This window comes from Pan troglodytes, chromosome 7 (assembly GCF_028858775.2).
Source record: "Pan troglodytes isolate AG18354 chromosome 7, NHGRI_mPanTro3-v2.0_pri, whole genome shotgun sequence".
NCBI classification, from domain to species: domain Eukaryota; kingdom Metazoa; phylum Chordata; class Mammalia; order Primates; family Hominidae; genus Pan; species Pan troglodytes.
Genome location: NC_072405.2, coordinates 110,114,110 through 110,129,149, shown reverse-complemented (window position 1 = coordinate 110,129,149; position 15,040 = coordinate 110,114,110). Strand labels below are relative to the sequence as shown.

General features: G+C 45.0%; 1 protein-coding gene across 18 annotated transcripts in view; it reads right to left on the bottom strand.

The window, feature by feature from the left end:
- Positions 1–494: 494 nt before the first annotated feature.
- Positions 495–15,040, bottom strand: part of VPS13B (vacuolar protein sorting 13 homolog B) — an 861,798-nt gene continuing 847,252 nt past the window's right edge. For 17 of the 18 annotated variants that reach the window (XM_054657406.2, XM_063816458.1, XM_024345440.3 and 14 more), the window contains 4 exons: positions 9,617–9,793; positions 7,191–7,293; positions 6,381–6,630; positions 495–2,630 (listed from right to left, as the gene is read on the bottom strand). In XM_054657406.2, coding sequence (XP_054513381.1) covers positions 2,382–2,630; positions 6,381–6,630; positions 7,191–7,293; positions 9,617–9,793 — 779 coding nt within the window. In that variant the 3' untranslated portion in view covers positions 495–2,381. The remainder of the gene's footprint in view (positions 2,631–6,380; positions 6,631–7,190; positions 7,294–9,616; positions 9,794–15,040) is intronic. The other variant, XM_024345443.3, reaches the window with a different exon arrangement.

Here is a 15,040-nt window from a genome sequence, read left to right as displayed (position 1 = left end):
TTAACTGTTTATGAAGCTAACTTGATTTCTGTGTTTTGTTAAAATTTCATTGTTCTAGCACATCTTTAACTGTGATAGTTTGTCCGTTTCATTGCAGTTACTTGGTCTTGGGCTATGGATTAAAAAGTGTTCTTCATGAGCCTGTAAGACTACTGTCCTGTGGGCTCTAAGAAGAGATAGAATCCTAATAAAATCTATCCTTGGCCTTCATTGCCACTATTTGGTAGCTGTGCCACCACCACATAGTTGAAATAGGTAATTCAAATGTAGGGTTTCTTACTCAGTATTGCTTTATTAATGACAAGCTAACAGTATGTAATAGAATTTGGATATATATCTAATCCAGAAAAGGTTACTTAACTAGAACTGAGTAATGTCTGCTAATGACAAGCAGAGTATGGTACTTTTTCAGAGGTCTTCTTAGGACTTTAATTCATGTTTATTGCGAGCAAAGTGATACTGGAGAACTTTAAAAAACGACACTTATTCAAAGCTAATTTAATCAGTAACTTTATTATAACAAAACCTGTATATTACCCATTTAAACTCATGTGTAACATTCAGTGATGTGAGCTGTATTAAACCCAGGTATTAGTGAAAATTTGCATTGTAAAACCTGGTAACAATAGACATCTATGGGTGGTCAGTAATTCAAGGACACCTTTTATTTTAAACAATTTTATATAATTCATATCAATATGCAAAATTACCATAAAAGATACAAGGATTAATACATATTTACATTTTTAGAAATAGTTACTCTGAGGTTGACAGCTGTCACTTTTCTAAATGAGTATTTACAGAACAAACTGAAAGAGACATTTTTCATAGTCAGAATTGTTCGTTAAGTCTTGCTTTCCAGTAACAATTATATAGTGACTTCTTATGCCCAACATGTGAGAGTTAAAGATCAGTGGGTGTTGGGCATGGTGGCTCACACTTGTAATCCCAGCAGTTTGGGAGGTGGAGGTGGGAGGAATGCTTGAACTGAGGAGTATGAGACCAGCCTGGGCAACATAGTGAGACCTCATCTCTAGAAAAAATTTAAAAAATCAGCCAGGTATGGTGGTGCATACCTGTGGTGGTGTAGTCCCAGCTGCTTGGGGGGCTGGAGTAAGATCACTTGAGCCCAGGCAGTGAGCTTAAGCTGCAGTGAGCCATGACTGTTCCCACTGTACTCTAGCCTGGGTGACAGAATGAGACCCTCTCTCCAAAACAAATAAAACCAGTGGGCATTTAAAATTGCATTCTCTTAGTATCTCAAAATTCTAGGTAACAAGCTGTAGCCCCAAGTTTAAATGTAATATCAATCAGCAAACATGTTCTAAGCTACTGGACTGTAAGATATTTACTGAACATTTAAGACATCTTGGTAACCCAAGATCTTGAGTCAAACCCATTCTTAGATGCAAAATATTATCAGACGGACACTGGGAATATCTTCATGCTTTGTCAAGTCAATTCCACAGAATAAACAAAATGGACTGGTATAATTGTTAGCATTAATATTGGGGTTCTTGTGTGCTCTATGGCATACCAGGGAGTTCCCACTATGTATGTTTTGTTTACGGAACTAGAGAAACTCACCTGAACACTTTGGGACTGGATTCAATATAGGACAAAGGATTTACTCAAAGTTTGCTTAGTAAAACAAACTGGAAGAACACTTTTTCTAAAATGTACCTGGACAGTAATCAATCAATCAGACTGTTGTAAATTTTAGTAAAATGCAGACTTCAGAGAAAATACACATAGCAGCTTTCAAAGAATAGCACTGCAGTTAAATGACAAATGTAACAAGCCACAAAGTCCTAAGCATTTCATTTAAAGAATCCTAGGCCTTTGCAGACAAAGGAGCATGAGGCAAAGGTGGTGACTCAGCCCAAAAACAGATGCAACTTGAAGTTTTAACTCTGGCTCTCCATTGTAAGGCCTGGCCACATTCTATGATGGAACAGAGAGTTAATAGATCCAAATTAATTACAGTAGAGATTTTTGCAAGTATCATAGAGCAAAAATAAATGCATCCTCTGTATGTGGTAAGAACATATAGGGCCCTGTTAATCATTGTCTCTAAGCGGGGAAGGAACACGTTTTTGTCACTTTGAAGTATCTTTTAGAGGTAAGGATGTAAATAAGGAAACTGTTGGCCTTGTGTCCATATCAGATGTTAGAGCTGCCTAGGCTTTTTAAAAAAATGCAGCCCTTTATGGTGGCAGGTGCTTGCAGTCCTAGCTACTTGTGGGTTGAGGTGGGAGGATTGCTTGAACCCCAGAATTTGAGGTCAGCAAGGGCAATGCAGTGAGACTCTGTCTCAAAGAAACCCAAAAACTAAATCAATCAATCACACAAGCAGGAATAAACAACACCTCAGAGGGGACTCAAGGAAACCCTTTCCTCAGGGCTTTATTTTTCACCATGGTAAATTTACTAAGGAAGACCTGAGCAAAATGTGGATCAACCAAATAATGGTATGTTTTAACAGTGGAGGGGGGAGGTTCTGCAGCCACCACAGGGCATGGTATTTGCATGGAAGAACAGCTGGGGGCCAGGTGACAAGATGTCTTTGTGATGTAGTCCACAAGTCTGTTGTACTGTTGCTCTGACAGTCTCTCTCGGACTCCATCTACCTAGGATCCAAAAATAAAGATTAGTTGCCAGACCCTTATGAGAGTTCCAGAACAAAATTAGTTCTTTTGCCTCGATATATTTGTACATTATGCCTTTTAGGTCATCTATTAAAGCCATTAATCCAGAATGTTTCCTTTTTTCCTCTGAGATATGGCAACAATAACAATGCAGTTTTAGCAGTATAACTGAAAGTTGTGCATGAGACTTAGGACAGCCTCCTTAGAATAAGCATTTGGTGTTGCATAAAATTCCCATGTTTGAAGTTGACGATTTGATAACATTCTACTCACCATTAAAACATCTGTCATTGTTCTTTAGCAGCCAGCCCAAGAAAAAAGGAGAAAAATCTTTCCTCCACATAAATCTATTCAACATTAAACTCAGCACTGAAATAAAAGCTCTGTTTGCCTAGCTCCCCAAACCTCTTCAGATAGAACGTCTTAAAGTGGAGAACACCTCTTTCAAACCAGTGGCTTTGGACAGAACATTAAAAAACCTTTTGAACTGTAACATTTTCTGCTTTTCTAAATCCTAGGATTTAAAGCCAGAGAAAATAGAGAAGCTGGGCAGCGGAAGGGGAAATTTTTATGGAAAAAAAGAGGATGCAAAGTACATTTATTGTTCATGAAAGTCTGGCTCATCTTCAGTGGAACACAAATAGAACTGAGATACACTAGGTTCTTCAGTGAGATTTTTCTGAGAAAGCGCTCATCAAAGGCAGCTGAAGCTATAAATTCTTCCTACCCTGAAGTCCTTTAGCTATCTAGTGTGTAGCTCAAGTGGAGTGGGAAGTTTGCAATTGTAAGCCACTGATTTGTGAATCTCAGGTAGCCACCAAACTTTCCGTGGTTTTTGCCTACTGAACATTGGCAAGACTACTCTGGAAGAAGTGGTAAAGAAAGACTTTTCTAGTTCTGCGTGTGGTCCAGTAACAATGCTATCAAAGTGTCTTAAAAGCTGGAGAAAGGCCGTGCGATGGCAGAGAGATAGTAAAGAGGCTTGCTAGAAGAATAAGTAAGGAATCCCTTAGAGTTTGAATCTTGTGTTTTTAAGCTTGGGGAAAAACGGTCCCCAAAGATTCACTAACAAACAGATGAAAGCTCTGCACCACCAGGCAAAAGCCAGAGCTCTGATATCATTTGATGGGGCCAGAATTCAGCTGGAAAGCTTTGAATACACAAAAAGAAGTTTTAATTGCTCCTCCTGAACAGCAGCACAGGAAAACCCGTGTTGTGAAAGGAACCCAGCCAAGGAATAAATTGACCTTCTGACTCATTTTGAGCCACTCATAAGGGATTTCAATAATGTGCCAGGCATATTAAGCAATTATTACCCCTAAACTGGTTGCATTTAACCAAGAAAAGCAAATGCTGACTTAAAAAATAAATCTCAATCCTGCCATATTTAAATGTACTGCATGATGTCATCTACAAATTAATTCCTTCCAAAATTCAAAGGAACTGTGTTTCCTAGCATCTAAGGCAAAAGCTAAAAACCAGAAAAGTCAGTCATTTATAGATCTTAAAATACTACTATTAGTCTTCACTGGAAGTGTTCACAGCAGACAGGCTTCCTCATGTCTGTGGATTATGTTGGGATGCACTAAGAGCCAGACAGCTCAAGAAAGCTCACTGACAAGGCAGTGCTGCTGGCCACCCTCCCCTGCCCACTCATGTTGAAAATACTCTGGATTACAGCACTTGGGAGGGTTTAGTCTCAAAGACGCTCTGCAGCTTGAGTTTTCTTGGGGGTGAGTAGGAGAGGTTGGGGTTATAGACATAGGATTAAGGCAGCAGTTATTCCTATTAATGACTTCAGGAGAGAGAAAGTGGAATAGAGAAAGCAGAATGTGGAGGCTGAAGGCACACTGGCCCATCCACCTTCCAGCCAGTGCCGGGCCTTGGCTGTGCAGGCACAGTGCTCCTGCTCTCAGTCATGTCTTCCCACTTCTGTTTGTTTTAGGCATTCCTTAATCCCAACCCTCTTTCAGCCCTGGACAGCAGTGGAAAATCAGTGCTGAAAATGGTATCTAAAGCTTCAGTGTTGCTTCCTCTGATTCCACAATCCCAATAATCTCAGCAACTTTTAGGAGTGGTGACTCCAGATACTATCTATCTCAACCCCTAGGGAAACTGAGGTCTGTTTCCTTCCAGCTATGATGATTCTCCACAGTACCTGCCTCAAACAAAAATACAAGAGAAGGATCACAGTTGAAGACAGTTCAACAGCAAAAGAAATCTGCAGTCTTAATAGTTTAAGATCTGAAATATTTCCCAAGCAGCTAAGGAATCATGATGGTCACAGGGCCTTGGAGGTTTCTCATTAAGGACTAAAGATTTAATCGTAATGATATTATCCCTTGCCAAATCCTATAGCCAAATCACTGCTGCTTTACTCAACTGATCAGAAGATTCTGGCAGATCTAATAAAGTCAGCCTGGACATCTGACCTCTGTTTATTCTCAGAAAGTCATCAACTTGAAGCAGCAATGTAGTCCTGGTGCCAAACCCTAGCTTAAAGCCTGACTATGATCATGATCCAAGAAAGCAGAGAAATCTTAAGAGTTGTTGTGGTTGGCTGCTTTCCATCTTCTCAGATAATTTTACCCAAACAGTGGCGTGAAGGAGATACACGCCCCCATCCCAGGAAGAGAATAATGAAAGGAGGGATCAGGCAGAACCTATTGGAGGTAGGTTTGCTGTCCTTTGCTGGGGCCACTCAGTCCCCAGGTTAGGGCCAGCAGACTCCAGTTTGCCACTGATCCACCACTATCTTGCTGTGTGGAAAAAGATGTCTACTATTTAGGTAAATAATTAGGATCTCATGGATCAGGCCATCATCCAGGAAGGAGGGGCAGAGAGCAATTTTCCAGTGGGTGCACCTGTTTTTACCCTGGGCTGGGCTACAGGAAGCTGGGGTCTGTCTGGTTGGGGCTCACCCTTGACTCTTGACACCCAGTATGCCTTGCCTGCGCATCTGTTCCACATTAATTTATGCAGGCCAGGAGCCAGCCATGGAGCTGCCCCAAGAGCCTTAAGTATCATCCCCAGGGGGGATTCTGTGGTACTTACGGGGTGGGAAACTATCCTGTGGGAAAGAGAACACAGCCACAGAATACAAAGCAGTGGATTTGAGAGAGAGACCACTTCACAAAATGTTGACCCTTGAAGTCTCCAGGTTTGGGGGTAGGGGAGGGAGTGGAGAGTCTTGTTTCATGATGCCCCTTGCTTCTGCATTGGTCCTCCCCAGCACCCACAGACCTCCAGCACCCTGCAGCCAACTGCAGGCCTCAGGCAGCCAAGGACCTAACTTTAGGCTTTCAGACCAGGGGACCTCCTTTGTGGAGCAGTTGCCTGGAATTGCTCCCCCAGTCCTGGCCCTTCCTGAACCAACCCACTCGTTTTGTATCTCCATTTTCCTGTCCATCGAGCACCCCAGCCCCATGATGGCCAAGCCAGATCAGCCTTGTTCAATTGGCTTGGTTACTTAGCTTTAGACCTTGCATCCTGCTGGCCGCCTGCTGGGTTCTCCTGTACAGGGCTCATGTGCATATCTGGATGGGGGCTTCCCAGTGCCCTTTTGCAGTGGCCCTCCGGCCTCTACACACCCTCCTCTGGGTAGCAGCTCTCCTTGGTCTCCAGCAGCCACTCCAGAGGCTGCAGCTCAGAAATGCCTAGGTACCAGTGACCAGCCTGCTCCTCAACCTCCCTGGCCAGCTAGTCTTGGTTGCCCTGTTTTCTGAAACGTACCTCCACATCACAGGCCACTCTTGGCTGCTTGAGCTGCACTGTGAGTAAGTTGTTCTGCTTGCTGTCCTGTGCACAGTCGATTTCTGTGACGGGGAAGGCCTGCTGCTGTGTGTCCTCACTGACACTCACCACGAAGAGCACTTCTGATGTCAGCAGCAAGCACCCTTCATGCTCCTGGCCTGAGCCCCTCACCAGAACCACGTCCAGGGCCATGTGGACTTCTGGTCTGCCCAGAGACTGAAGCATTTTCCTGTTTAAAAGGAGAAAAGTGAGGCCAGGGGCCAGCTGTGAAAAGATGGTCACTTATCAGTGCTCATTATTTACCAATGGGGCAACCTCCCCAAGGGCAAAGGGCCCTCACCAATCCAATTACCCATTTTAGCTTGAAATGTAATTGTCAATTCTCAGACTGATTCTGATTAACAGAACCTGCTTCCTCCTGGGAACAAAGATTTCCCTTGGTTTTGCTTATTAGCTCCTTTTCTCCCCATTAGAAATAGCACCTCTAATTAGAGTGCTGGTTCCACAGGGAATCTCAGGCCCTCTAGCAAGACTGGGCTTCTCTGCCAATGTATGACCTTCCTTGAGTGGTTAGGTATGGAACAGAGGAGTTGTGCAGCCAGCCCCAAACCTGGCAACAGCAGCCTCTTCCTGTCCCTCTACAGTGCTCTTGTGCTGCCTGAGATGCCAGTGCCAACAATGGCTACTCCTGGGCTCCCTGGAAGCGTGGCCCATTAGCTTGAGAGCAAGCCAGGAGCTATTAACATACAATATGGATGTAAAGTTGAGCATGTATCTCAATAATTTTACCAGACATATTTGACATGGCTGTTTGGAGCCTGGTCAGCATGTAGATCACTTGGCTGATGGCGCTGTTTGGGAAGCTGAGAAAGTCCAGCTCCATGTAAAATACCTGTGGTAAGAGAAGTAAGAGAGTTTTACTACTTGTTTTCTGGAAAACAGTTTCATGCTGCAATGATGTCATCTGTTCAGAGCCATCCATAAAATGTTACAGATCCAAAATGATGTCACATCTTTGGAAGCAAGTGTATAGATACTCTTTAAACATTACAATGCTCTTAACCTTGGTGATCTTGCATTAGTAACAAACTAAAATATGAATGTGTTACACAGTCCAAGCATAGACTAGCAATTAGAGGAAGCAAAAACACTGAAAGTAGCTGGTCATGAACAACAGCCTAGACATCATTTTAATTGATGGGTTAAAAAAGTCTAGATAGGTCTGGTGTGGTGGCTCATGCATGTAATCCTAGAACTTTGGGAGGTCAAATCAAGGTGGGAGGATTGCTTGAGTCAGAGTTAGAGACCAGCCTGGGAAACAAAGTGAGACCCCCATCTCTACAAAAAATAAATAGTGGTGCATGCCTGTAGCCCTAGCTACTCCAGAGGCTGAGGTGGGAGGATCACTTGAGCCCAGGAGTTGGAGGCTGCAGTGAGCTATGATTGTGTCACTGAATGCCAGCCTGGGTGACAGCAAAACCCTGTGTCTAAAAAAAAAAGTCAAGTCTAGATTGTTAGTTAACTTCCTTAATACTTCTGTATCTGTGCTAAGGCTAGTCAAAAAATAAAAAACACACAGATATATACAAAGGCACACCCTTTGCCTAGATACACTACTTAAATGCTAAGCGACTTAATCTGGCTGTTAAACACGAATCCATATACATTTATGAGCACGCTTGGGGCCCCTGGTTTATGACATGCTCTCCCTGGTGCCAGCACCAAATGAGGGCACCCAGCAGCAGCCACATAGGCCTTTACAGAGACTCTCCAGAACCAAAGATGGTACAGCATGTGTGCTTTCTGAGGGCTTGTAAATGTTTATAAACGACGCATAGTCATTAGACTAAGAGTTAGTGGTTTTAAAACCTTCAGTTCGGTAATAAAAGTTTTACAAGAGTGATGGAAACCAAAACGGCCATGTGAAGCTCTGCTCTAAGATCCTCTTACATAAGGGAGCATTCTTCAGCCCTGGGAAACACGGTGAGGAACAATGGCATTTTCAAAACCAAGAGAATTTACGAAGTATGACTTCACTTTACCTCACTGGAGTCCGTATCATAAGGGAGAGTGTAACTTTTCTCACTTACAGGTTATAGCACATCTTATTGACAGTTTCCCTGTGAGTGAACATGTCATTCACAGAAGGAGAGGGAAATGAGGTGGGCGAGGAGGGGAAAGCGAAGAGGAACACATGCTGGCGTCTGTGTGGTCTCTTAAGGATGCTCTCCGGATGGCTGCCTGAAGTGTGGGCACTCATTCATCTCCACTCCCTTCCTTTCAGACGCTGTTTTTATGCCCTGATCTGGCTGCCTCTTGTCAGGCCTGCTGAGGAGCAGGATGCCTCCCTAGAAACACATCCCATGGGCTTTATGGCCAGATGCGGATGCAGACACAGTGTGCTCACATGTCTGACAAACGGGAGGGCGCTTCTGTCGTTTGTGATACTAGCTAGACAACCTGCTTCATGACCAAAATGATGACACCAATTTTAGGTAAAATGGTAACAGTTCCAGCCACAGGTTTATGGAAAGTCACTTTAATGTGCTCTGCCAAGAACACAGAAAATAAGCCTGGGAGGAGGTGCTTCCTTTCACAGGTACCCATTACTCATGTGTGCACACGGCTGCACGGGGAGAGGCCCCGGCACGCCCCATCCAAGTGCAGGTACTGCCATGCGCCCACGCACTTCACAGCTGTCTGCCTTGTGAAAGGGCTTTTAGTTGCAGACCCTTTGTTTCTGCCCCAGCCTGGCTGCGAGGAGCAGGATGTCCTCTGTGGGTGAGAAGGCCACGCCAAACCCAAAGATCCATGTGCACATCCACACTCTGCCTCATTCTCTACTGCTGCTTAAAGTTATCTTCCCACAACCTCTCTCTCCTTCCACATTTATCATAGGAAAAAGTCTTAATTCTTTTCTCTGCTGTATTCTCCATTCTGCCCTCAACCTCTAAACTGGTTACTTTTTGTTACAGTCTATCAAGTGTACTGTAAGAAGATTCTATGACATATAGACTGAAACTAGTAACTGGTTTCCTGATTCTATGGTTTTATTATTAGTAGTAAAATTCTACTCTGTGTAAATAAGCATAGAGAGGTAAGAAAGATAGCCACTGTCTGCCATGTGAAAGGTTACACTATCTTAGGGAACCTTTGGTATAATCATGCAAATCAGTAACGTCTGGGTTGGCCTGATGGGTTTTCCACCGACTTACCATAGCCAGTCTGTGACACCAGCTCAGCAGCTCCTCCGATGGGCTTTGTGAACACCCCCATGATTCCTTTCCCCACACCCGAGATGACACCCTTGGCCTTGTGTCCTGCTGAAGCCTGTGCCTCAGATGTTTTCTGGAAGTTCTGCATCGGCTGATCAACTATACCAGCAATTGCACCTGGAATAACAAAAGCCCTCAGTAAGGACAGGGGCTTAAAATCCTCAGAAAATGAAAGGCTCCATCTGGAACACAGTTTTATCTGGATTGAAAATGAGTCCCCACCCTCATTATAAAGGTCTTTACTACCCATTTGTTTACCAGTTATCTAAGTACACCAAGGGCAGTAGACATTTATTATCGTCATCAAAATACAATGTTCAGACGGAGTTTGGTCCACACAGTCAGGATCTGTGAAGTTTAGTTCAGAATTTAACAAACCTGTCAGGCTATTCAGAGTGTCATCCATACATCTTTCCTCAGAAGTCAGGCAACAAAGTTGAGAGAGAGGAGCTAACAGTTCCTCAGGAGCAGAGAAAGACTGTTCAGCCCAATACATTTGCACTGATTCAGGAGGATGAAAAACTGCAAGGGGTTAGCCCCTTTCTAACTCTCCACTTTTGATAATAATAACAGTCATAATTTAGTAGTATTAATACCTAAGAGTAATTATTGATATCGTAATTATTATTTGGATTATAGGTAATCTATCTTGAATGCTTACTAGGTCTGGGGACTCTGCTAAGAGCTTTATTTGTATGAGATCATTTGATCCTCATATTCCCAGGAGTCATACATTGTTTTTATCCAAATACGGACACTGAGGCACAGAGGTTAAGGAGTTTTTTCCCAAGGTCACACAGCTGTTAAGTGTACAGAGAGTTTGAGTCACAGCATAGCTCTTAACCACCAAGATACTCGCTTATCCCATTTATAAAACAGGCTCTTCCTCTTTGCCAATCTTGGAAAACCTTTCTCTCTCACTGGAATTGAGGTTTGGCCACTTACTCCTCACTTAGAATAGCGACCAAAACCCCTTGGAGCTCTGCTCCCACAGCTGTAGCACAGGGCATCCATCTCCTGCACTGAGCCTGAGGCAGCTACAGATGAAAGGAGCCCCTCAGGCAGTCCTGTGGATACGGCCCCTTTGCTACTCCTGCTTTGAGAGGCCAACAGTGAGAGCTAGAAAAGTCTTAACCATTCTGATTTTTTTTCGTGATGGAGTGGAGGGCTCCCTATCTCAGAAAGAAGGGAAAATTTCTTTACAATTCTTGACAGAATTCTCTGTTTTCAATTCAAAACTGCTAGGAGTGATGAAAATGCTCTGGCCCCTGGTAGAAATTTTAGTGCATATCACGTCAATTGTAAAGGGAATGCTCTTCATGGACTCCTTTCCTCTAGGTTTTGACAGAGACATTTAAGTTTATGCATTGACAGATTCAGAATGACCTGAGGCAACAGACCTGTTTCTTAGCCTAGAGTCGTGCTGCCAAACCTTCTACAGAAATGCCGAGAGTGAGCAGAGGAAGCTGCTCCCGGCAGGCCCAGGCCACCCCAGCTATCAAGAGTGAGGGTCACTCTTTTAGTACCACAGACAGTCAGGCCTGGCGCTCGGCTGGGAGCACCCCTCATTTGCCATTGATGCTCCACTCCATTTGGAAGATCAGAAGTCATAGTGGCCACACTGAGAGACAGGCAGGAACCCTGGGTCTTCTCTTCCAGTCACCTCAGCAGATTATCAAAGTGAACAGCATCAAATCAAAGAGTGGGGCCTGGGCCAGCTGCGGTCACCCGCACAGGGCGCTGACAGCCACCTGCTCCAGCACACGCAGGTATCAGGTGAAGCCCCCTCTGTTCTGCTCTTCCGTTTTCTCTGGCCACAGTGAAGGCTCCAGTTACTGCGGCTTTGACAGATAAAGACTATTTGGGCAGCCCCCCAAAAGTGGAAAGCCTGAGTCCCATGACAAGGTGTTAGATTCTGAGAGTCAGAGAGGGAGCTGTGGAACCACCTGCCCTGGGCTCAGCAGCAGACCTTTGAGGGGGAAAGCTGGCCTGTCACACACACCAACACCTCACCAGCCACCAGGTGCCTTATCTACCTCTGTGCTCACAAGCTGGAGAACAGAGAGGCTAAGAGACCAGCAGCCACTTCATGGTCCCTGCAGCCCTGCTTTGAGAGAGGCAGCCTCTCTGAGAGCCTGGAATGGCTCTCCTCTGAAGTATATCCAGCTAAATCCCACAACTGGTAAATTATGGACTGTCATAGACTTAAACTCTGCTCGAAGGCTTTCAGGAGTGGAACTGATCCCAAGACTTGTCTGCTGGCCTTAGGCCCGCGGGGTGGGCGACCACATGGAGATGGCTGTGATCTGATGAAGCCAGTGAAGAGAGAAGAGCGTGCCTGGGAGGGGTTTCCAGGACTGAGTGCTGCACCCCGCAGGACACAGGAGCTATTGCCTGTTGTGCCTTGGAAGGAGGAGGAGGAAAGCCTTCATTGTGGAGCAGGAAACCACCAGGCCTTCCCTTACCTCTTTCTGTAACTGGCTCCTAGGCCTTGGGCAGAAACTACTTGGTCACTGAGCTATGGAAGTTCCTGGTGATGTGTCTGTTTTGATGCTGCCTTTACCATGTGGTGTAATTTTGTTTCTGGCAATTTTTTGTCACACTATCAGAAGGACAGGCATAAGATGGGATACCACGCCATAGCTCGCCCTTCCAGAAAGTAACGAGACCCATAGAGTGTACTGCACATTCCAGCTCAGCGCTTCTTTTTTTTGACCAGAACAGACGAGCAAACCAACAAGGAAGCACTTTGCCAGTCATTCCTAAATTCCGCACTGACTATAATACACACCAGTCTGCTAATGGCAGATGGTGGTATTGGAGGGATGACTCTTAAGGGCTGTCTCTTGGGATGTGCAACTCTTGAGTCACTCCCTCGAAGGGGACTTTTCTGATTTCACCTGGCGGAGGCCTGTTTTGTTGGGATTCCAGATGGCATAGCCAAGAGTGCCCATGAAGAGAGAGGAGGTGGTCTCTGGGGAATCCAGCAGCACATCACAAACCAGGAAGCATCCCAAAAGAAGTGGGGGTCAGAGAAGCAATTCTTGACATCCTAGCTTTGGTGTTCATGAGAAGGCATCAGGTTTGGGAGGAAACGCAGAATGCAGCTGTGATGCGGAGCTGCATGTCCTTTCTCAGTGCAGGCTCCAGAGTGTAGTAGAAAGTGAGGGTGTTGGGGAACAGATCTGGTAAATGTGGGCAAGGCTGATGCCAATACTGCAGGCTAAACGGAGTTTTTCCAAAAGCCGTTGCTCTTGGAAAACTGTCATGGAGCTCATCCAAAGGCCTCGGCAGCATCTCTCAGCCAGCAGACACTTTTCCCTGCTGACCTGGGGCAGTGCGGCTGGGCATGGAGCTGCAGACTTGCTTTAATTTTCAAGGGCCTCATAATGCTCCATAGTGTCCCCATGAGGGTGACGCAGAGTCAAGAAGGCCCGCCGAACCCGTAAACATTTGGGGGAAATGTGTTTTTCCTACACTGGAACTTGCAATTGTTCAGTCTCCCCACATCCTGATTGTTTCCAGGCCTGGAGCCCCACAGGGGTAGGCGACATGGTGGAAAGGCCCAGGCTCCTGTCCTTGCTGGAGGTTTGACCTGGCTAAGTCGCTTTACCTCATCCAAAGTTGTGAAGCTATGAAGGGTTATGAAGTTGTGAAGGGTTGTGAAGATCAAATAAGATGACACCTTTGAAAACGCTTTGCCAACTCTAAACTTTTCCTTTAATATATTTTTATTAACTGGGTCCTTAACGTTTCTGCCTTTTTATTGAAGAAACTGAGCAACTAGAATATCTATTTCACTGGCATGGGTTTAAAACTATTATTATTACTATTATTATTTTGAGACAAGGTCTCACTCTGTCCACCAGGCTGGAGTGCAGTGGTGTAATCTCAGCTCACTGCAGCCTTAACCTCCTGGGCTCAAGTGATTCACCTCAGCCTCCTGAGTAGCTGGGCCCACAGGGATGTGCCACCATGCCTGGCTAATTTTTGTATTTCATTTTATTTTTGTAGAGATGGGGTTTTGCCACATTGCCCAGGCTGATCTCGAACTCCTGGGCTCAAGCAATCCACTTGCTTTGGCTTCCCAAAGTGCTAGGATTACAAGTGCGAGCCATGTGCCCGGCCTGGATTTCAAATTATTATGTGATAATGGCTCTAACTTCAATTAGGCACTGCATTGTATATGGCAATTTCAAACACCATTTCTGGGGAAGAATTAAAGGGTGGCCGATCTATAACTTTCCAAAGTGAGGAGATTTCAGTTTGCTGTACTCCGCTCTTTGTTCTTCTTGCCACACACCTGGTAGTTAGTTCTAGGACCAGACATTTTGAGATAACCCAAAGAGTACATGAAACAAAGGAAGTCCTTGAAGTCTTACAGGAAAGGAAGCTGGTTTGAGCCAAGCTTGAGATGCCCACTGTGAACTCTGCAGAGTCAAGACATGGACACACTGCTCAGGGTGTGAGCTGGGCTGGGACTGGGGCTGGCCAGTGTTGGCAGGTGCAGCCAGCATCTACAGAGGAGGCTTATGTTACCCCAAGAATTAATAATCTTCTGGAAATCACCAGATATGCAGAAAGACCCCATGAGCCCACGGCAGTTTCCAAAAATGAATTCCCTCACATGGATAAGGATATGCAAGACACAATGACTACACCAAAGATCAGAGCATTATGACTTACCCTGTCAACAGGACCCATGCCCAGAAAGATGACCTCATCAGGGCTGATTTGTGACTCCTCACACAACTGATTTTTCCCATCAGGTACAATCTTACACACTGAAAACGGAGCATTGCCTGGGGTTTCTCTGACTGGGAAGAGACTGGAACCCTTGGGCAGGAAGGGAGTCGGGGGTTGGGGTGGAGACAGCCACACACCAGCCAGCCCAGGGGTCGATCTCTCTCTCTCTCTTTGCCTAGAAGCTCCTATAAGGGCTGGGGTGAAGCAGAGTAGTGGTACTTAAGCCTCCAATTAATAGCATCAACAGGTCCCGAATTGCAAAACAATGACCTTGAGATCCTCAATATAACCTCATTGTCACTTCCTGTGGTTACAGCCACTTAATCCATTGGATTAAGTGAAAATATTACTGCCATTGCTCAAATATTTCTTTTTGCTGAGGCACTCTTGGAAACCAGGCAACTCTTACAGTTCATTTGCTACCATACTATGATAATGATAGGTTCTGTTTACCAAACATGAGCATGGTGGCTGCCATATAACTACCCACTGTTACTTCTAACAATGGTATCACCAGGCCCAATATACAAAAGAGTAACTCAGGTTCAGAGGAGAACTTGCCTGAGGTCACAAAGAAAGGACTTGAACACCCTAGCCCAAGGTCTGGGGCTTCTGAGG